This window comes from Panthera pardus, unplaced genomic scaffold (genome assembly GCF_024362965.1).
Source record: "Panthera pardus isolate Hobbes unplaced genomic scaffold, ASM2436296v1 HiC_scaffold_24, whole genome shotgun sequence".
Taxonomy (NCBI): Eukaryota; Metazoa; Chordata; class Mammalia; order Carnivora; family Felidae; genus Panthera; species Panthera pardus.
In genome coordinates, this window is record NW_026526810.1 from 112,664,309 (window position 1) to 112,687,152 (window position 22,844).

Sequence of the window (22,844 nt, forward strand, 5' to 3'; positions counted from 1 at the left end):
AGAGACAGAGTGGGGAAGGGGCAGAGAGAGCCTGAGACAGAGTCCAAAGCAGGCTCCAGGCCCTGAGCCGTCAGCGCGAAGCCCGATGCGGAGCTCGAACTCACAAACTGCAAGATCGTGATCTGAGCCGAAGTCAGACGCTTAACCAACTGAGCAACCCAGGGACCCCAATGTCTTGGTTATTTTTAATGGCCACTGTTTCTCATGGCAGCAAAACAAGTAGACTTGGAATTTTCTGACCCTTGTTTTAAACCATTTTATTCACATTTGCATCCTTGTCATACTGAATGATTACTTAGTTAACGTTTGAGCATCCAAACAACACTGAGAAATAGTAAAATCTTGAAGTTCTGATAGAATTATTTTCTCTACTCCTTCCCCTTGGGTGTTTTGTATCGTGCTCTTCACCCCGTCCAGGCATTTCTGCTGGTTTTTGGGAAATTCCCGGAGCTTTCTGGAGGAGAACCTTTCTATGGCCCCCGTTTCCTTTTCTACCATCTCCTGTAAAAGTGCTTCCCTGACAATACCAGGCACGTGAATTACCTGTGTGTGGCTCTTGTCAGATGCACATTTCCTGCACTGGGGCTGAGGCTGGCTGAGAGTCTGGCTCCTTATCAAGCTCCCAGGGATTGCAGATGCTGCTGGTCACAGATGGACCTGTAAGTTCCAGGTTCTGGTACAAGGCAGTGAGAGTAACACAGTGCTTAGAAACTACAAGCATCAGGCAGACCAGGAATTGAAACTAGGGGCTGAAATGTAACAATTATTCTTGAGCAAGTTATTTCAACTCTCAACCTCAATTTTCCCATCTATAAGTGAAGGCAATAATCCTACCTAACAGAGTTGTCTTGAAGACTAAATAAGTTTATATATAAATACACACACGCACACACACACACACACACACACACACACACAGAGGACAATGCCTGGCAAAAATTAAGTGTTCATTAAATTTAGCTATCGTTAGCTAAACATGACTTTATTGTTACTATTACTGTTGTGAACCTGAAAGTTTTTGTATTTGCATAAAAATTAAGGTAGACTGTTTTAGAAGTCCACAGACTTACAAGGTTTTTACGTACGTGTGCTATCTTTTGCACATAAAGATGTTGATATCCATTGTCAGCAAGGCATGTTATTTGTGTCATAGTTTCAGTAATTAAAATGGGTTTTAAACTGTCCCATCTATCTTCCAGACACTACGTGACCAATGGGATGAATTCATGAGTTGGCCAGCCTAGATTTAGTAGCACAGACTCTGATTATTGGCCCAGGAAAGCCACCTGGCCCAATGGCTACAACCTCTACCTTGATAGCCTAATACTCCTCACAAAAATCATGAGCTGTCTCTTTTGTTACTAGTACTCTATGTCTTTATGTGCTATTAAGCCTGTCCTTCTTGAAAATGCTTCAGCGTGGAATGTTCATCATTACTGAAAATCAGATATATGTATGAAATTGTCCACTTTCTCTTCATCTGATGAGGCTTTGTTTACCTGGAGAAACAGAGATGGACAGAGCGTCAGATGTAGCCTGGTGGCAGCCATATTTATCATCCTTCTTCCTGTTAGGGTGGAACCTCCACGTGTGAACCCTGATTGACGTGTAGAGTTTATTAAGGCCCGGCCCAACGCAGGGAGATTTGCCCTGCCCTTAGATATTCCCTAGTCAAGACAAGGTGCCATTGGGGCCACAATTGATGCTTGGGTCCATTTTAGTTCGGCATCTCCTTCTGCCCATCCTGGAAAAAACTGGGAAACTGAAAGGAAGAACCAGAAGCTGTTTTAAGTCACATAGTCTAGGAATGATTAGCTTGGACCGACTCTAGCAAGACGTAAGTTTGTACACATAAGATTCAGCTAGATCTGGTTGAGGCTTCCGAGCTATGCTATCTGATTAGGTAGCCACGAGGTAGGTACATGTGGCTTTTAAAATTTAAGTTATATAAAGTTTAAATTCCAGTACCTTAGTCATACCAGACACGTTGCAAATGCATAATAGCCACATATGGCTTGTGGCCACTGTATTGGGCAGTGCAGATTATAGAACATTGACGTCATCCCAATACGCTCTGTTGCATAGGGCTATTCTAGAACAGGGGTTGTTTGTCACTTCTGACTGATTTGTATTGGCTGTCTGGAGGACTGTGTAAAGAAGTTTCTGAGGCCATATCTAAGTGAGCCCCAAGTTGTTTGATTATTTACTGGCAACGTATGTTCCAGGAAGACAGAGCCGGGTCAGGTAGGGATAGTTGTGACATAGGTCCTGGGTGTCTTCTAGACAAAACCTTAGAAGTAAGAATAGAATATTTAAAATAGAGGATCAGTTATTATTTAAAGAGACAGGTTACATTTTTAGCAGGAGTCCTTTGTAAAGAAAGATGAGGGGCACCTGGGTGGCTCCGTCGCTTAAGCCTCTGACTTCGGCTCAGGTCACGATCTTCTGGTTCGTGAGTTCAGGCCCCTCATCGGGCTCTGTACTGACAGCTCAAAGCCTGGAGCCTGCTTCAGACTCTGTGTCTCCCTCTCTCTCTGCCCCTCCCCCTGCTCACACTCTGTTTCGCTCACTCAAAAATAAATAAACATTAAAAACTAAAAATGAGAAGCTTTAAAAGTTTTGTTATTCTTTATATAATCTCTCATTTAAGAGTGGTCCCTTTGCTACTTCAAAATAATGACGATATTTTGTTTTTGTGTAGAAGCAAATCACAATAGCTACCATTTTTTGGTTTATGCATGAAATGAGGAATCAGTGTAACATGAAAAAACAAAACCCACAAAGAACCACCAAGAATCTAAAATTCGTTTCATGTTCATGCCTCCTTTTACTATACCTGCTAAGAAACCAAACCGATTGATGGGGATGTTGGGTTCCCCCCCCCCACCCACTTCTTTAATATCCTCTGGTGAAGGGTAACATGGGGAATAATATTTAAGGCAAAGTGTATTCAATGCCTGTATAATCACTGTTGTCAGAATTTGAGATAGCTAATTATATTTTCAAAAATCTCTAAGAATTAAGGATAACGAGGACTGTTTCCTACTAGTTTTAAAACTAGAAAATGGATTCTAAAACAAGAGTACCAGTTCTGCAACTGTTACGTGACCTTGAGCAAATTAGTTACGGTGAACTCTGAGCCTTAGTGTCTCCATCTCTGAAAGGGAGCGTAACAGTGTCTGCTTCCGTGAGTGATGGGTAAGGAGTAAGTGAGATCTAAAAGCTCACTTCCAGGTGCCTGACATTACTATTCAAATGTTAAACCATGTTTGGGGAAAGTATACCACATGCACTTGGAGGAGAACATTTTCTGTCTAACCGTGGCCCTGCATTTAGCAGGTATGTGACTTTTGTCTAATTGCTTACCGTCAGAATTATCAAATTGATTTTAGTTTCCTCTTTTATAAAATGGGGGTAACAATAGAACCTACTTCAGAGGGCTCGCTCAGGGTGAGCTAATGCATATCAAAGACAATGCAAGGACATCTAATACGTGGCACATGGTGAGCATTCAATAACTTAGGTATTAGCGTGAAAATGACGGTGTTTAAATTAGGGGTAGCCTTGCCGAAAGAGAGAAGATTGAAGAAATCTGATATTTCTTCTCTTTCCCATCCACTAATCTCCAAACTATACAGTTTATACTAAACATGGTAAAGTGTGTACATTTTGTTTATTTTATTGCTGTTCCACTATAAATTATTAATAAGCCTCTTGTATTAGGGTTTTGGCATGCTGCCTGAGGCAGCAATAGGAGAAGCTGCTAGTTATCATAAAGACCTTTCTCACTCTATAGCGTTTTTACAAGCTGCGAGCTCATGTCTAATTTGAAAGGCCTGATGTTTAAGGCCAGGGAGCAGGGCAGGAAGGAAGAGGGCTCAGTGTGGGGCAGGGGTGAGTTCGGTCCTTTTATTTTATTTATTGTCTGAGAACCTGACCTATGTTGCCTCTGGGGTGTAGGAAGAAGGCATGGCTCCTCGAAGGCTCTAGGGGCCAGAGAATACTACCATAACCTGCCCCAGTATATTCCCTCCCTACCCTTTCGTCTGCGTGTGTCTTCTCAAGGGGGTCAGAAATGATGAGCCAAGGTTGGCTTCTGAAGCTTCTTCTAAAGACAGGTCCACACTGAAGGGTGCAGCCTGAGTGTCCCGTACCCCAGCCTCCACAGACACTCCTGACCTATGGAAAATGCTTTCTTCCCAAGAAAACTATTTGAGTCCTTTGGTGTGAAGGCCTAGTCCTGGGCTGTTTCGCGTACTGAGTTCTTTAACTAGGGATGAAGTACTATACGGTGGCTAGAAATGATTTCTGTTTCTTTCAGAATTTTCAGAGTTAAAAAAAAAAAAAAAAAAAAGACAATGTTCCAGAATTCTTCTGTTTGTAAATGTCAAAATTGCTAGGCTGTTAGGACATTTTTGAGGAGGATGCTTTTCCTGGAATTTCCATCTCCTGTGCCTCACGCTCAGCACCCAGCATTCAGCTTTGTGCCCTCCTGCCTTTCATCATCCCCTCCCTGTGCAACTGATTTTGAAACACTTCTCAAACCATCCTTTCTTTTCTGATTTCATCCTCATCACACAGGTTTTAAGCTCACCACCTCGTGTCTGTATTTCTCATAATAATTTACATTTTCTCTTTTGGATGATAAAAGTACTCCATGCCCTTTAGGAGTTTGTATCTGTGTGTGTGTGTGTGTGTGTGTGTGTGTGTGTGTGTGTGTGTGTGTGTTTAAGGAAATTTGGATCTGCTTTTTGTACAGTTTCATAGTGTGATTTTTTTTCTTTAACCTGAGATATTAACATGTTCCTATATTATTACGAATTTTTCAAAAAACTACCAAATGCATAGCGTTCCCTTATATAGACAGAGCAAAATTTACCAAACAACACTGTTAGTCATTCTGATCTTTCCCTTTTTCAATATTAAAATCAATGCCTGTTTTCAAAATCTGTTCACAATATAGTGTAGTGAGTAAGAAGATGGGCTTTGGAGCTCCAAAGACCGGGGTCCAGATCCTGGTCTGACCAATTGTTCATAGGCCTCAGTTTGATTCTTTGTAAATGGGGATCATAAAGGCACTTACCGACAGAATTATGACAGTGTAAATGAGATGCGTGTAATGTACTCATTTACGCAGAGCTTTGCACGTTCTCAGTTCTGCTAAATGGTAACTGCTATCACGACAGTCACCCTCATTAATCATGTGCAATTAGTTTTTAGCACAGTTGCTAGAAGTTAGATGATAGCATCAAAGTGTACAAATACTCTGATACCTGTAATTATCGATTGCCAAATTCTAGAAAGATTCTACCAATTTATAGTCACATAAATACTAGAGGTACATATCTAATATAATGTTTTTTGTTGTTAGGTATTGATGTATATACGAAAATGGCCTCTTACATTTACATTCCTTTGATTTTCCAGTGGAAATGACTAGTTTTAAATGTTTAGTTGGTTAATTATATTCCTTTTTTGTAAATTGTTTATTGGGGTCGGTGCCCATTTTTCTTTTGCCTGTGCATCTTTTGTCTAAATGAGTGAGTTCTTTGTATGTGACAGTAATTATTATTATGTGTAACTAAAATTTATTGTGCCTTTAGAACTTGTAGATGAGAGAACAAGGGTCAGAAAGGCTGAATATCTTGCCTCGTGTCTTAGACCCTTGTCTAGCACAGAGTAAATACACAGTAAACTCTTGCTGTTGTGGTTATTGATCTTTGTATTTCACAGCGCCTGGCACAGTACAGTACTTTGCACACGATACGAGCAGAATACATAGTTGGTAACTTACGTTGACACCAGCCACCCTCGCTTCTCTGAACTCTTTGATGGGCACAGAAGCCAGCCTCTAATGGGTGCCTTTGTCACAGCCCCTGTTTTAGCTCAGATGAATCAGCATCTCCTGGACTTTACTTGATTTCCTCCACATGTTCTTAATGATACTTTTCTAAAATGCCGTGAAATCATGTTATTTCCCTCACTTCGCTTCTAGGTAACAAACCTGAATTTGGCAAGTGGCGCCATAAGCAGAAGCAGCGCTTCAACGTCCCCCACCCTTCGGCCCGTGATCAGTCCTAATGGCCCGACATGGTCCCTACAGTCAGACCTTCAAGCTCCTGAGAGCCACCCCACCCCTCCTGGAAGCAGGTATGTGAAGGGTCCTGGAGCTAGTGCTTGAGTCACCGAGACAGCCTGGGTCCTAAGTGAGCCTTTCCTACCTTGAACTCCCTGCACAGACTCCCATGGTCTGTGCCTTTCCCCACTTGTCCCAGTAGTCTGGCACTTGAATTGAGGGCCTCGTTTTATCTGTAAGACAGTTTGTGGACAAATCAAAGGCAAAGGAAGTTTCTGATACAGTTCAGTGAGCTCACTTGGGGGTGAAAGAGGAAGAATTTAAACTATGTTTAATCCTTGCCCGTCGTCAACATTTTCGTGTTTTGACCTCTGACATTTTCTCCCTGTCTCCTCATACTTGTGCTACATTGCATTTCAGTAACTTTGGATTCTCTTTTTTTTTTTTTTTTTTTTTTGAGGGACATATTTGTTTTTTATGTTTTCATCTAGGTTATGTAATTAAACTCAAACAGCCTCCCTGGACAATGTTCATTTGGGAAGTGGGAAGGAAATGTCCTTTATGTAGTTGAGCAAAGTGGCAGAGGATAAAATCCAAATAGATTCTGGCCATAGAGTAAGCAACTTCCGAATTAAAAGAAGAACCACTGTATTGAATTCTAGTCTCAATCCATATTTGAAGTCCCCTATTAAAAAACAAAAATGTAAGAAATGGATTCCTAGTACATCTTGCCTTCGTGGCTAGTAAATATGGGTTTAATTGCATCTGTCCCTGAGGGAAGTGAGCTAGAGAGGAATGTGACCGTTCCGATCAAATATTCTGTTCCCTCCAAATAAAGATATTGTCCCCTCTAACTAAGGAAGCTCTGGCCCAGGTGCCCCACTGAGTCCCCACCCCTGCCCCAGCACTTCCGGCCTCTGAGGGTGGGAGGGTGACCTAAGACTTGGGCATAAAGGAAATTGCTATTTGTCAAAGTATCTGTTGGTGTTAGAATCATTACTGAAGGAACTCATTTGGGAAGCAGAGACTCTGCCCAGGAAACAACATAAACATAAGCACATTACGTCACGCTCGAATCCAGTGTCGTTCGTACCAGTAATCCTTGCAGTCAAGGGTGAAAAGAATCATCCTAACTGAGAATCATAAAGAGTCGAAGACCAGGAGACAGGCCTGTTTGAGAGAGGACATCCTCCCACAAAGTTCTCTTCACAGAAGTCTGTCGTTTGGTGATTTACAGTCCACAGAATAACCACATTCCTAAAACATAGGTCGTAAAAGAGAAATTCTGTTTATACCATAGAGCTCTATTTTCCATATAAAATATTTCCAAATATTCCATTTTCATTTTATAATCAGAGCCTTGTTTCTGTGGAAAACATTTTCCCTGCAATCTGGGGTATATTTTCTATCTATATGACAAGACTGTAACCATTTTCCGTACTATAAACAAAATGTCAAAACTACATATTTTGGAGAAGTAGACTTGTAGATGGAACGAGGAAAAATTTTTTTTTAATAAAAGTTATGGCTGGGTTTCGAGCCTTCTTTTCGTAGCACCTGTTTGTCAGAGCTGAGACACAGAAAGATGTGGGAATCCGTCCAGCACTGTGCGTGGTCTTTTCCTAGCCAGACCGTGCTTGTGAGCTACAGGAAAATAGCACATTATACCGCCGACTGAGCCACTGGCCTCAGAAAGCAGCTCCCGCAGAGTCCCCTGGCCTTTTCCTTTTTGGGTTAGTTGTACCCAAAGCCGCCCTCTTGTCACCTGCTCTTCAAGCTTAAGGACCAGTTTTCAGGTCCCATTTCAGTGTGGGGTGGCCCTGGGGAATCCTCCTCTGCCCTCAGGTAACCTCTGGTGGCCAGAACAGCCCGGAGGTTCGGCTTGGGGATTCCAGTTCCGCGTGGAGCTCCCAGAGGTGCCCACCCTAACGCAGTGCTAACTGAGTTCCCCAAGCTCCTTCCAGACCTGGCGGTGTCGCAGGCCCCAGCCAGACACTGCCAGCAGGCATTCCATGCCGTAACGGGCCCCGGTTTCCATTTTCGCCCGGGTCAGTCACCGTTTCGTGGCTCTTGAGTCCCTTGTCCCTCTCTTAGTAGTAAGGGTGACTGAGTTCCATGAATATGGGATCAGTAGCTTAGAGACGTGAGTTTTATTACTGGTTTTGACACTGAGGGACCCTAACCTACTTATTTAATCTTTTTATTGGGCTGTTTTGAGAGCTTTTAGAATGTCCTTACAGCACTTTGCCCTCCCTGGAAGTGGACGCTAAGTAAATAAGAGGTACACGCCTGCTGGTTCATCTACGAAGCAGCAGCGGATTCCAGCGCTGAGAAACTGACAATTCACTAAGCCAGGCACTGTCCCGTAAACAGTAACAAGATGTAAAGAGAATCCATCGCTGGCTGTGCTCCTCATGTGCATATTGGAGGACTCAGTGACTTGGTAGCCACAGGAATGAAAACTGGTGACTCACGAGAACTCTGCAAATAGTGTTATTTTTCATTTCCCTGTGGTGTTGCTATTGTTCTCGATTTTATGGATCACACAAGTTTTCACCAGACAACCTTGTTCTCCCCCCGCTGTTTTGAAACCACCCCAAACGTAGCCTCAGGGCTGTCGTCTCCCATTGGGTCAGTGTGAGCTCAGCCCAGCTCCTCAAATCCCTTGGTTCCTCTGGTCTGTCTGGAGTCCCTGCTCAAGCTTTGTTGTGGGAGAGGAAGGCAGAGAGCCCACGACTTGCCCAGACAGTCTGAGGCCTGGCCATGTAGCTTGCAGTTCCCTAGACACTCTGGAGCTGGACTTGGCCAGCCATTCCTCTGTTGTTACTTTTCAGAGGTAATAAGTGAGATTAATTGCAGGCCATTCTCCAGAAGAGAAAGTAGTCGGGGCCAAGATCAGTCACATGTTTAGAAGCCTGAGTGAGGTGTACCTCCAAGCAAGGCCGATTTAGAATTAGACAATAGGGCCTCCAGGGTGCAGGTACCAAGTGTTCATGACCTCTTTTTTCTTAAAGGGATCGGTTTCGGTCTCTAGATGCTGATAGCTGGGTAGTTAAGCTTTTCTTTAGCCAATGAGATGGGTGGGATTTTTCGGCTGCCTTTTAACTACACATTTTCTGGGCACATGGGGACATGGTTAGGGGCCTGAGGTGATAAAGCAGAGGCATCTCAGCACTGCCAGCCTTGCCTGGTGTCGGATCATGTCAGGGAGGGGCATTTTCTAGGTGACGAGCACTCAGCGGGTTCACAGTGCATCTTTCTTTGTGAGACCTGGAAGGGTTACTGTAAAGTCTTGGCTGCTGCTTGGAATGATTTGGGAAGGACAGGGCCTCAGACGGCTTGGCAGGAACCTGAGGCCCTGTTTTTTTCCAGTCCAACCCTTCCTTGTGGATCGAGCTGTCAGGGAATCCCACGAATGTCTGGCTTCTGCCCCTTTGTATGTTTTTCCAGCATTTGTCATTGAATTATTTTTATCCATCTCTGGCTTTTTCACACATGCAACCTGGGGATTTGTCTGTTCCTCGATATTAAAGGTGGGGGAGTTGGAAAGCACAGCCACGGGTTTGTTCCTCCTTTTTGTGACAGGGCAAGACATCGTGGGCCTGGGGTGCTCGCCCTGATGGCCCCCGCTCTCGAGAATAGCTGTGTGTCAGAACTTTAAGTTCTGTATGGGGAAATGGGGTACAATGAAGCACCAAATCTGGGAAACCTGGGCTAGATGTCATGTCACTCTGTCCCTTCACCCTCTTACTCTCCAAAAATTAAATTATAAAGAGTCCGATGCCCTACTTCACATAATTTTTAGGAACAAGTTTTTCAGAGATTTTGATTCTAGTTTAAGCTAATACTTTTCTCCCTTCCTTCAGATTGTTTCTTATAAATGTTGCTGTAGAGTCAGGTCTCTGACTTCCCATCGTTTCGTGCTTAATCGGTCCTCAGAAATATCGAGTTTGGTATTTAAAAAAAAAAATACATCTTATTCATTTTCCATGTGCCAGGCATTAGGTCAGGTGCCGGGAAGTCATGATAAATAAAACAGAAGAGTGCCTGATCTCACGGAGCTTACTGTCCATGATGTATCTTTCATGTTCTCAGCATCATCCCAGGCGCTGGGTACGGTCTAAAAGATTTGGAAAACATGGTTTTTGATCACAAAGAAGTCACCATCTGGCAGAGAAGGGGAAAAAATTGCAGAGTCGTGTCAAATGGCACATAACAAAGATTTAAATTTTCTGGCCCAGGCAATTAGAAGAAAAGATATCAAGAAGAGTGTGGAAGGATTTAATCTGGTCGCTGCCATGTGGGTGAACCTTGAGGCCATTACGTTACGTGAAATAAGCCCGTCACGAAAGGGCAAGTACTGTATCATTCCATCCACATGAAGTGTCTAAAGGAGTCCTAGAAACAGGAAGTGGAAAGGTGGTTGCCAGGGACTGCGGGAAGAGGAGAGGGGTATTAGTATTTAGTAGCTACAGCTTTCCAGTTTTGCAAGATGAAAAAGTTCTAGAGATCGGTTGCAGAACAGTGTGAATATACTTAATATCAGTGAACTATACACACAGAAATCGTTAGGTGGTAAATTCAAAGTTAGGTGTTTTTTACTGTACTACAAAGGAGTATCGTAAGGATTTAAAAGAAAACCCCGTAGTTGCGCGCTCATTTTACTTAGTGATTAAAATGGCAACGTTTTGCTCCTATCCTCTGCCTGTCTGTACGGGGACTTATTCTGAGCCTAGTCCTTTAAATGCTTCTATTTCTTTAAGAGCATGTTAACTTTATAGGAAAGGGGGCCGTTGACCTGTCTGAGGAAGGTGGCATGATGTGATAGAAAGAGAAGGGACTGTTGAGTTGGAAAGACCTGGGTGTGCCTCACTAGGTATGCGACCTTGGGCAAGTTACTTGGCTTCTCTGGGCCACAATTTCCCCCTCTGCTTAGATATGCAAATGATGGCTACCACATGAAGTTGTTCTAAGATTTAATTGAGTTATGTACGTGAAAGCCAGTTCAGCGCCTGATTTTAGTGGTAGGTTGTTGATAATATTTAGTTTCCTTCCCAGAAAAAAATGAAAGTTAAAACTGGACTTGATGGGGTCTGATATTGCTACCCACTTGCTTTTATATCTAGTATGGGAGAAACTGGCCATCACCCATGTATGGTGTGCTCCCGGGGCTGGATTACAGAGATGTGGCCTTTCCCGCTGAGGAAGGGAAGGCATCAGAGTGCAGCCAACTGGAGACTCTTCCTTTTCCTCTGACCCCTTTGTTGAAGGGTGACTTCTGCCTACTCAACAGGCCCTTCCTCTCTGCTATCTTCTTCTGAATGTTGAAGTTTCCACTGCAGCTCGATGTTCCAGCCAGTAAACACTCATATTTTCCATCTATCCTGGGGGTCGAGCTTTGGGAGAGCTTTTCTCTGGAGGAGTTTGGAGCTTATAATTTTGTACTTTATACTGTTATATAAACAACACTCTCTAGCCAAAGAGCACAATCACAAAAAGAAACCACTTTTAGGGGGGCCTAAAAAAAAAGAAGAAGAAGAAGAAGAAAGAAACTCTTTTATGCTCAGAGTTCTGTAGAAGTGATATTTCACTTCTTATTCTCCTTCCTTCTTTCCCACAAAATAAAGTTAACCTGGCCTTCCTCCTGCGGAATCTTAGTTCTTACCAGTCTCTTCCCCTTGAGGAACATGTTTCTTCAGCACATGAAGGATAAAGGCCTGTGCTTCTATCTAAAATTCCCCTGCTGCTTTTCTCACTCAGCCAGACACAGAACCTCTCCAGGGTTATGCTCTGTGTCGGTTCAAGCTCTGTGACAGATTCTACAGTTCCTCATTCACCGGGAGAGCCAAGTGTCATAGGTGTTTGTGCCAAGGCCAGAATGATTGGGCCTCTGCCTGTTGAAGGAATGCTGGTAAACCTAGGAAATGTGTGAGAGATAGCTGGCTAGACATCATAGCAAGGCCTGGGCAAAGTGCGTTTGGGAATGTTTGGGCCTAGTACCAGGAGTGAAAGAAGTAGGTCTTTTCTTATCTGCGAGCCAAAATGCAGGTTGCCGTGTGGTATGTGTGTGCCAGTGCAGCGTTTCTTTAGTCGGCCTCCACCCCTCCCCTCCCCTCCCCTCCAAAGTATCAAAGAGAAACCACCTCGCATTTCCTTAGGATTAGCACGCAGGAGAACCACCAGCCACACAGAGTCGTCTGTCGGAGGCAAGACTGTATCTTATGTGATTGTTCGCTTTATAATTTTAGATCTATCCACAGTTGGTGATTATGGTGGTTTTAACAGGCCTGAATGACAAAAATTCGCATATGAAGCTGGATGAGGCTCCTTTTCTCGAATTAAGAAATTCGATCAGTGACTCAATTCATAATTCAGTTTAATTCTCACCTGGTTTTTCTATTATCTTCCATCTGGCCAAGTTCACTCTGTTTACCAGCCTTGAAAGAGCTTGGAAAGAATGGCAGTAGTAAAAAAAAAAAAAAAAAAAAAAAACCACTATCTTTCTTTCTGGCTCCTGTAGGGAGACCTTGATGATCCAGTTGTAAAGCAGTACTTAGTGCTGACTCAGCGAATTTTTAGAAGGAAGACCAGCCGGCTTCCCTGAGCCTTTAGCTGAAGATCCCGTCCTATTTCCTCCTCCACTCTTCTTTCTGTTAAGACTGTCAGCATGTTACCAACCTAGTACAACTAAGAAGTCGTTGCTTTTCTTTAGTTCCTAGGATTTAAGAGGAAAAAGGAAAAACTCCCTGTACCTATATTTTAATAAAAGAAAACAATAGACTGATAGCGTCCGAAAAGGAGTAAAGAGCCTCTCTTCCCTCGCAATTGCTTTGAGAAGGAAGGTTCCGGTGTGGGTTCTGGTTTTGCCTTGGTTCTTGATGACTCTTAGTTCCTTTTGTAGAAAAGAGAGAAATGTAAAATTAGACTCACTGAGAACACGGTAGTCCTACACCACTTTGTTTAATGCTTACGTTAGATACATGGTAGGGAAAACAGGTATACCTAATCGTAACACTGAGGTTTACGTAATGTATTTTTATTGTGAAGTTAGTATCCGGAAGTTAAAATTTTGATTACAAAGTGAGAAAATGCTCCTAAAGAAAGATACCTAAGAGAAGCTTTTAGCTTTTTATTTATTTATTTTTATATGTTTATTTGTTTATGAGAGATAGAGACAGCATGAGTGGGGGAGGGGTAGAGAGAGAGGGAGACACAGAATCCAAAGGAGGCTCCAGGCTCCGAGCTGTCAACACAGAGCCCGACGTGGGGCTTGAACTCACAAACCATGAGATCGTGACGTGAGCCAAAGTCGGACGCTTAACCGACTGAGCCACCCAGGCATGCCTAAATGTGGAGTCAAGTATTCTTTGGTGGATGCAAGGAAAGCCGGAGGAGGGAGAGAGGCAGTATATGTGCGCCTAGGAATTCAAAATGTCGCATCATATGCGAGGCCCCTGGGGTTCATAATAAGCAACAGTAGAACTCTTGTCTTAACTGCCCTATTCTTCTGCCTCAGAGGCCACAAAGGGGTGTTTTTGGCTTTCAGGAATTATCGGGCTAAGTAAGACTTGTATTAGTTTGTCTTCAAAGCCAATAATCAATACCACGTTTGGCCTGGTTTTTAAAAACAAGTTTTACTATCTTTCTGTGATGAAAATGAAATATGGCTGCATCTCAGTAATGTGACTACAATCTAGGAGGATTTAGATGAGAAAAGCAGGCTTTCTGGCATAGCAGGTAAGGAAACCATAAAGGGGTTAATAAATGGGATGTACTTAAAGTCTAGAGGAAATCAATTCTTGTTTTTCTGAAACTTTGCACCAAGGAAAATTGAGTAGATGAAAGAATCTGCCTATATATCATTAGTGTTCTCAAATATCATGCTTAGCTACGTGAACCCAACACATTTGAAATACCAGCCCCCGAAAGAAAAGTTTTGTTACTTTCTTCACCAAATTATTAGTGTATTGAAATATATGAATAAGAGAAAAGGTGGAACTGCCCATTAAGTGGTGTTCCAGCTAGGAAGTGGCTTCATCTGGTAGTTGTTAAAACAATGTCATCCCAGAAAAGTTAACACGCATTTACTGACAATTTCCTAAATGCAAGATACCGAGCTGAGCTCGGAAGGAGGTATTGGACAGGGTCTCTGTTCTCAAGGAGGAAAATGAATAGTCCTATTAATGCAAGTACTGTGAAATAATTTGTACTTGATTGTTGAAGAAGAGGATTATCCTGTAGGTGGTACGAGTTCAGAGGAGAAATTGATCACTGATAGAGAAGCTGGCAAAAGGTCCACGGAAAGGAAAGACACGTGAGCTGGATCTGGAAGGGCAGGTGGGGCGTGGATGGGCAGAGGCTAATACTAACAAATTAAGAGATAATTGCACATTTACTTTGTACTCAACACTATTCAAGGATCAAAGTAATGTGATTCACACTCCTACTAAGTTCAGCAGGGTGGTCTAAAGAATACTACCTAAATGTTTGTTTACTTTATGCACCTAAAATGCAAAGCGAGTGATTAAAAGAGGGCATATAGGTTCGTAGGAGTCACAATTCAGAACAGGTACCAAAGACAGGCGGAAAGAGAAGGCTCTGCAGAGGAAGGGTTTAGGGTAGGGAGTAAATTCGGTCCTAGACTGTGTGTAGGCTACGGGCAGGTGAAGGACAGGAGAGGCGGGGGAAGACAGGTAATGGCCAAAGTGTTTGTAAGCATTTTAAAGGGACAGGGAACGGGAAGTAGTCGGGCTGAAGCAGAGTATTTCTGTTCAAAATACCAAGCATTGGTCAAAACACTTAGTGAGTTTCAGGTGATAGAAACTGAAATCAAGCTGGCTGTAGCTGTACAGATTTTTCAGTTCGTAGAGATAAAAAGTCTAAGTTGGTGTTGGAAGCTTTGGAAATATCATTGATCATACTTTCTGCTGCCTTCCAGTTCACAGGTAAATCAGAAGTTACAGGAAAAAATCAGAGAGCGAGAGCAAAACACTGGCTTTATTACTGATAAGGATAAATCGGAGAAGGTAGCCTATGAATGTGGCACAATTTGGCTTCTACCTCTCAAGTCTAAGTCTTTCTGACTCGTTTTATTTATATTGTTAACTTTTACTTAAAGATTTTCTTGTTGATATTTTCTCTGATCATTAAAATTTTTAAGGAAGAAGTAAAAAGACCTAATGCACCACAGTCTTAAAAAAAGAAAAGAAAAACAAACAAAAACTTGGCCCGATTTCCAAAACACACACCTGCCGCTGGTCCCAAACTACATTTCTAGTTTTATTTCTCCTCACAGTTCAGTTCCAGCCAAACTCAATGGATCAGAAATAAGCCTGGTATATTTGCCCTAGGACTTCCTTACATATACCGCCCGATAGCCTTGACCCTATTAGTTTACTCTCTACTCACTGTCACTCCTTCACGGAAGTGTAAGTTGTCTTGTTCACTGTTGTGTCCCAGTGCCTTGGTAAGCAGTAGGCACATGGAAATAGGAACATATTAAATGACTATTTAAGGACTTTACGTGTAAAGGAGTGAGTGGATGGACATCCTGCCCCTCACCTGCATCTGCACACGTCCACACCCTGGTGTCCTACAGAGCTCAGCTCAGGCCAGCCTTTCTGCAGTCCTCCCTGTTCCTGGCGCAGATGCCGTTAGCATTTCTCTTCCTTCTCTTCCCTCCTCACCCACTGGACTCATGTTCCTAAGAGCTATACCTCAAAGGAAGCTCAGGCTAAGCGCACAATGTTAAATCCCTAGAGAATGGACATTTGGGGCCCTTCCTGTCCTAGTGAACTGAACACTAGGAAAAAAAGACCCTAGATCCTCCATTGAGCCTAAAGCTCACAACACCCCTGCCCCCCGCCCTTCCCAAGTCATCGGGTCTTTACTGCTTCTCCTTTGGACCCTATTCAGTTCTTTCATGTTATCCAAAATCACAAGTGCCCCGCAAGCAAGAGGCCTTCCTTAATCTGGGGGGTAGAGGCAGGTATGGAAGAGGAAACGGCGGACAACTTTTTCCCCGTATCCTTCTCCCCACCCCACCTAAACTATAGGAAGGAGCCTTACGAGCCAATCCTGAAGATGGTTGGAGTGGAAGGTCATCCACCATCTTGGACAGCCCAGGATGGGCTTAAGCTATCTCTTTACTCTGGCCTTTTCACCTTGATTGCCTAATGAGTTCTAGAGTTTGCTAAATGTGTGTTTTTATGGTGTTCAGCTTTTTGGTGTTCTTTATAGTAGTTCTGTCTCCTCACTGCCCTTCATTTGATAGACTTACTGGCATCCCCTACCTGAGTGGTTGATATGGCAGAGGCATAATGTCAGGCCACCATGTCCCTATTCCCTGTTCAAATATCATCTCCTTACCTCTGTGATGACCCTTCCCATTCCTCCTTATAGTCTGCTTCTTTGTATATTTGTCTCACCTGTCGTACTAGATTGTGAGCTTTTTGAGGGCAGACATCAAGTCTTACACGTTTTTACGTCTGTACAGTACCCTGCACAAAGTCCTCAGTAAATGTTTGGTGAACAAGCCGCTATATTTGGTGAACAAGCAGTTTGGTGAACAAGCTCTCCCGTGTGGGTGCCACAAGCCAGGTGTGGCTACTTAAATTAATTAAAATTAAATCAAGTGAAAACACCAGCTCCCCGGTCATATTAGCTCTATTTCTCATGCTCAAAAGCCATGTATGGCTCGTGGCTACCTTATTAAATAGCACAGGACGAGACGGTTGCCCCGGAAGATGTGAGGAGGACCCAAACTTGGTCAGTGGATTAAAAAAATAAAAAGGAATGAGTTTTCCAAGAAAGGCATAGTCTTGATTTTCCTCCTAGGCCCTTCTGTAGATGTCAAGCCTCTTTTGTTTAGAGCTAGAGATTTACCACAGATGCTGTTCTTGAACTAATTTGTGGTGCTGGGAGGGGCATATTCTAATGCCTTGGGAATCTCTAAAGCCCAGAGCTTCTGTATTACTAGTGTCTAACCAATCAGAGCTGGGCTGACCGACAGGAAGGGGCTTTTTAAGCCGATCCCAGCGTTAGCGTTTTATTTTCTGCCCGTGGCTAAATACTGGGGAGAGGTCTTGCTTGCCCACGCTGACCCAGCCCCCCGGCCCCCACCTGCTTGGCTGGCAGTTCTGACTTGGCTTATAGAGCTGCTATAGCCCTGGGGAACGGAGCCAAACATGCGGAAGTGGTTACGTGTACTAGCTCCCAGGGAAGCTGTGGCTAGCAGGGGGAGTGGGTGGGGTCCTGCCTGATGGCTTTTCAAAGAAGCCAGATCTTTGAAGTTTTGTTTTAGCAGCTGCCAGGTATGCTATTTCAGCACTTTGCAGGCTCTCTCACCCTGTTCCCATATCGCATTTTTTCTTTCCTATATGTGCATCGCATACACAATGGGAGCTTGAATGTCGGGAGGGTAAATACAAAACTGTGCAGTAAGTTGTTAAACACAACCCTCTTGCCTTTTCTTTTTATGTGACTCTGCTGTGAGATAGCTACTTGAATGCTCCCTTTTCCCTTCTCAGCTCCGACCCTCTCTGACCACCTGCCAAAGGGGAGACACACAGAGCCCTCTTCTATTTTGGGAAAGTAGTTAAGTTTTGAAAAACTGGAGGTCCCACATTCCTCTGATGGAATGGGTTATCATTCTGGGAATAGAGCATCTCCCTTTTCCAAAAGGGAGCCCCCAGCGAGCAACCCTGACTCTTGGTCTTGGAGTACATTTCTTGAGCGCACCCCTTGTTTGCCACTGGACCTTCAGCACTTAGCACAGCGTCAACAGCACATGGTTATTAAACATGATTGCCCTGCGACTGCTGTGCCGGGTGGAGGGACGAGCGAGACAGGCAGGGTGCCCTCCGAAGCCCACACTCAGAGCTCTCCCCGATTCCTCGCTTGCTTGCTTAATAATCTCCTCCTCCCGTCCAGTCTGCGGTCACCTCCAGCCTGTTCCAGCTGCCCCCAAACTTGCTCCTTCCTCTGGACTCTGACTCCTCCCTCTTCTGGAGTATAGTATCTGCTCCTCTGCGTAATTATTGATTTATTTTTATGCCTTTGTTCTTTATCTCCTGATGTGTAAGTCTTTAAAAGACAAAGGCTAGATTTTCTTCCTACACCAAGAACCTGGGACCAGGAACATGGACCTGGAACTTCCTGACTTGGGCTAAATCGTTTGACAAAAAGCCTCACTTTGCCGTGTGGGAAATGATGATGCCTGGGTTGTCTTGACGGTCTGATGAACTCATATATGTGAATGTGCTTTGTAAACTATAAAGTATTGCACATGAGTAGGTCTCTTCAGTATTAATAACACTTATCACTGTAGAATAGCGATGTTTATCCTGCTGACGATACACAGTCTGACCTCCCCCAGAGCTGAGGTAGATCACCAGCTCCGTCCTGCAGTACTCAGCTTGGCACGGGTTTAAAGCACAAAATGGGCTATTCCGGGCCCTCTCTGTCATCACCTCTCTTTCAGTCTGCAGGTTCTTCTTTTTCAGACCTGTGGGGTCATTATTTTTCTTCCTAGTCTCTTCCTGCTTCTCCCCTCAGGCCCTGGCTGAGTTTTCTCTTTCAGCCCATCTGTTCTTAGCGAAGCAAGGTTCACCCATGTCCTTTCCCATTTGAGGTTGGATTGGCCATCCCAGAGGACCTCCCGCAGCTCTGCCCACAGCAGCGCTGGCCCCTCGTCATTCTCCCTCCTCCCAGCCCCGTGCCTTCAGCAGCAGCCCGCTCGGGACCCTTCCCATTTTCCTGTCCCTGCCCTCGCTTCTCTGCCAGGCTGTCCCTTCAGTCCCGCCTTCCATGACATCCCTTCGCGCATTTCCTTCCTTCTTTCTGGGCTCACACTTTTCATCTGGGAAGACTACTCCCCTTTTCAAGACTCTGAAGTTTGGTGTATCACCTGTCACCCAGTCCCCATCACCTTTAGTAGACGAACAGACACTGCCATTCTTTACGGCTATCACATGGCTTGAGAAGGTCCAAATTCCTTTATATTACATTCTTGAAGGTCTCACATTTAAATGTGATGGCCTGGTATTTGAGAGCATGCATTTTAGAGGCAGACCAATTTGGATCCCTCCTTGTTTTAGCCACTTACTAGCTATGTCACTCAGGGCAAGCTCTTTGAAGCTAATGTTATTATATCTAAATGAAGGCAAAATGCCTACCTTGTAGGGATATGCTGAGGAGCAAATGAAAATTAAACGACATAAGAAAAGCACTTTCACACGGTGCCTGCCATACAGTAAGTGCTCAGTAAATGGGAATTACTATAAACGTTTCCAGGCCACTTGTCCATACCCTGTCTTGTGAGTATTAAAAACTGGAGTTAGGGGGTGCCTGGGTAGCTCAATCCTTTGAGCATCTGAGTTCGACTCGGGTCATGATCTCTCGGTTCGTGGGTTCGGGCCCCCTGGTGGGCTCTGTGCTGACAGCTTGGATTCTGTGTCTCCCTCTCTCTCCCCCTCCCCGGCTTGTGCTGTGACTCACACTCTCTCTCTCTCTCTCTCTCTCTCACAAAAATAAATAAACATTAAGAAAAAATGGAAGTTAGCTGGTTTTGTAAATTCTTACCCCTGCCTGGTGGTAAAGTAAGGACTCGAACCCAGGGCTTCAGGTTCTCTTCCTGATGAATTTTTGATTCAATCCTTCTAACTCCTCCAAAGGCTCATTCTAGTTTCGTTTCTTTGGGCGGAACATAAGACCACCCCAGAGAGGAATGTTCGTTTCCTCATGCATATGTTCATTCAGCAAACATTGCATGACTGTGATGTTGCCAGGCTCTGGGTGGACAAAGACCAGAATGATGAATGCAGTGCCGCCAAGGTTGGTCCCAGCGGGTAAGAAACAGTCACTGTGAAGAAAAGTCACAGCACGCTGCTCCTGAAACTATTATTACACTATACATTAACTACCTTGGGTTCAAACACATTTAAAAAATAAATAAAATGACAGCAAAAAAAAAAAAAAAAAAGAACAGTCACAGTCCAAAAAAAACATACCAATAAAAGGCATCTTGGAGCCTTGAGGAATAAGCTGTATCAGAAGAAAACCAGAGTAGGCTTTGCAGGGGATAGATTATTATTTTTTTACCGGGTGAAAACGGCAGAGACTTGCGTGAAGGCAGAGAAGTGTGGGAGAGCATGGTTGTGAGAGCGTGGCGTGCAAGTAGGGGATGGTTCGGGTTGAGGAGGGAAAGTTAAGTGCGCCATTCTGAGGAGAGTTTATCCTGGTATCTGCCCAGTTCATTAATGTCGCCTGAAGGAACCAGGGGCAGGTGTGTGTGTTTTAACATTGCTCTGTCTTTTTTTTTTTTTTTTTAATTTTTTTAAATGTTTTTATTTATTTTTGAGACAGAGAGAGACAGAGCATGAGCAGGGGAGAGGCAGAGAGAGAGGGAGACACAGAATCCGAAGCAGGCTCCAGGCTCTGAGCCGTCAGCACAGAGCCCGATGCGGGGCTCGAACTCACGGACTGTGAGATCGTGACCTGAGCTGAAGTCGGACGCTTAACCGATGAGCCACCCAGGCGCCCCTGCTCCGTCTTTTTACCTCATGTTTCTACTGTCTCTTCCCCATTCATATCTGGCAAACTCTTCCAGTCATTCTGGATGAGGCCCAGCGCTAACCGTTACCCTGTGCGCCTTCTGCGCTCATCTCGCAGAGGTGGCCTTCTTACCCGTGGCCTCCACCTTGTGTTGTAGTTCAGTTTCACGTCTTCTGCCACCTCCTTTAAAGCGAAGACCTGAACATCTGTGTACTCCTGTCCCTCACCGCGACGTCTGACACGCAGTAGCCACTAACATAACTGAAGGAACGTGAATGCCGTAACTCAACGTGTTTCCATCTGTAGGATCTGAGCTTCAGCGTCCGCCAGTAAGGAACCCCGGCACTGAGCTGCTCAAAACCCTACTGTGGCACGAAGACCTTTTTGCAGCGCACTCCCACCTGCTAGAACCGTGCGCCGCACACTCGAAGGGATTAGACGACTGAAAACAGTACTCAGCCCAGTGACTTCCACCCAGTGGAATCCATATTAAAGCGGAGCAGTGTCTCACAGTGTTCACTAAGCTGTCTACGGTTATTGTCCTCACCTGGCCTTTTTTCAAGGACTGTGTGGCTGTTTGAGTAGCACTGTTTACTTACAGCCCTGACTAACCTCGGCTACACTCACAAGGAAAAGTTTCTTCACATTCTAATAAACACACAATCTATATTTGGTACCAGCTTCATGTCACATTTTCTCTCTTACTTTTTGCAAATATACCCTGGTCTGCACCCTGCCACAGGAATCCAAACAGCTCAGCGGTCTTCTGACAGACGGAGCTGTAACACGGTATTCACATGTGTAGTTAAATATATGTTACATACTGATCAAACTTCCGCATTTGTGAAGTTGCCTCAGCACGGAAGGGTGGAGAATCTCTCTTAAGGCTTTAGTGAAGAGAGGCATTGTAATTCAACAGCAGACCATCACAATGATGTACCCCGATGCGTGCTATGGTAGGATGGCAGGCCACTCCACTAGGATAGTACCTTCAAGCTAAGTTTTCTTTTCCTTTTAAAATGTGTTACCCAAGTAACTACATAACAAATTATCTCCCAGGTTAGCAGCTTAAAACAACAAACATTATTATCTCAGTTTCTGTGGGTCAGGAATTAAGGAGCAGTTTAACTGCTCGGTTCTGGCTCAGGCTCTTTCATGAGGGTGTAGTTAAGATGGCCGCCGAGCGGGCTGCAGTCATCTGAAGGCTTGCCTGGGGCTGGAGGATCCACTTCCATGATGGCTCACTCTCACATGGATGATGAGATCATGCTGGCTGTTGGCAGGAGGCCTCACTTCCTCACCACATGGACTTCTCCACAGGGCTGCCTGCATGTCCTCATGACACGGCAGCTGGCTTCCTCCTCATGACATGGCAGCTGGCTTCCCCCAGAGCGAATGACTCAAGAGAAAGACTGCAGCCAATGTCTCTTATGACCCAGCCTCAGAAGGCTTTTATGACCCAGCCTCAGAAGTCCTACACCATCGTTTAAAAAAATTGTTTTAATTGTGGCAAAATACACATAACATAAAATTTACCATTTCTAACTGTTTTTAAGTGCACAGCTCAGTAGCATTAAGTACATGACATTATTGTGCAACCACCGCCACCATCACTTCCAGAACTCTTCCATCTTGCAAAACTGAAACTCTGTAGCCATTAAACACTAACTTCCCCTTCTCTCTCCCCCCAGCTGCTGGCAGTCACTAGTCCACTTTTTGTCTCTATGAATTGGGACTATGCTAGGTACCCCATATAAGTGGAATCATACACTATTTGTCCTTTTGTGATGGACTTAATTCATGCAGGGTAATATCCTCTAGGTCCATGCATATTGTGACATCTGTCAGAATTTTCCTCTTTATGGCTGATAATATTCTGTGGTATGTATATACTACATTTTGTTTATCCATTTATTTGTCAGTGGATACTTGGAATGCTTCCCCATTTTGGCTGTTGTAAATAATGCTGCTCTTAACGTGGGCGTACAAATACTTGTTCGTGTCCCTGCTTTCATTTCGAGTATATATCCGGTGTGGAATTGCCGGATCACATGATAATTCTGTTTTTTCCAGGCTAAATGGATCCACTTTATTTTTCTTGTATGAACATACTACGTGGTGGCCATGGATGGAGTCTGGCCCCTCCACATGGAGACTCTGGTGTAGCTCTTTACTGGATGCTTGATGCTCAGTGATAACTTTATAGGCTTGGTTA

General features: G+C 44.1%; 1 protein-coding gene across 22 annotated transcripts in view; it reads left to right on the forward strand.

The window, feature by feature from the left end:
• TTLL5 (tubulin tyrosine ligase like 5) overlaps window positions 1-22,844 on the forward strand; it is a 299,024-nt gene that overhangs the window by 142,274 nt on the left and 133,906 nt on the right. For all 22 annotated transcript variants that reach the window (XR_002074563.2, XR_002074564.2, XM_053889627.1 and 19 more), the window contains one exon: window positions 5,996-6,150. Coding sequence is in view for 20 of the 22 variants with exons in the window: in XM_053889627.1 (XP_053745602.1) it covers window positions 5,996-6,150 (155 nt within the window). In the remaining 2 variants the exon portion in view is untranslated. The remainder of the gene's footprint in view (window positions 1-5,995; window positions 6,151-22,844) is intronic.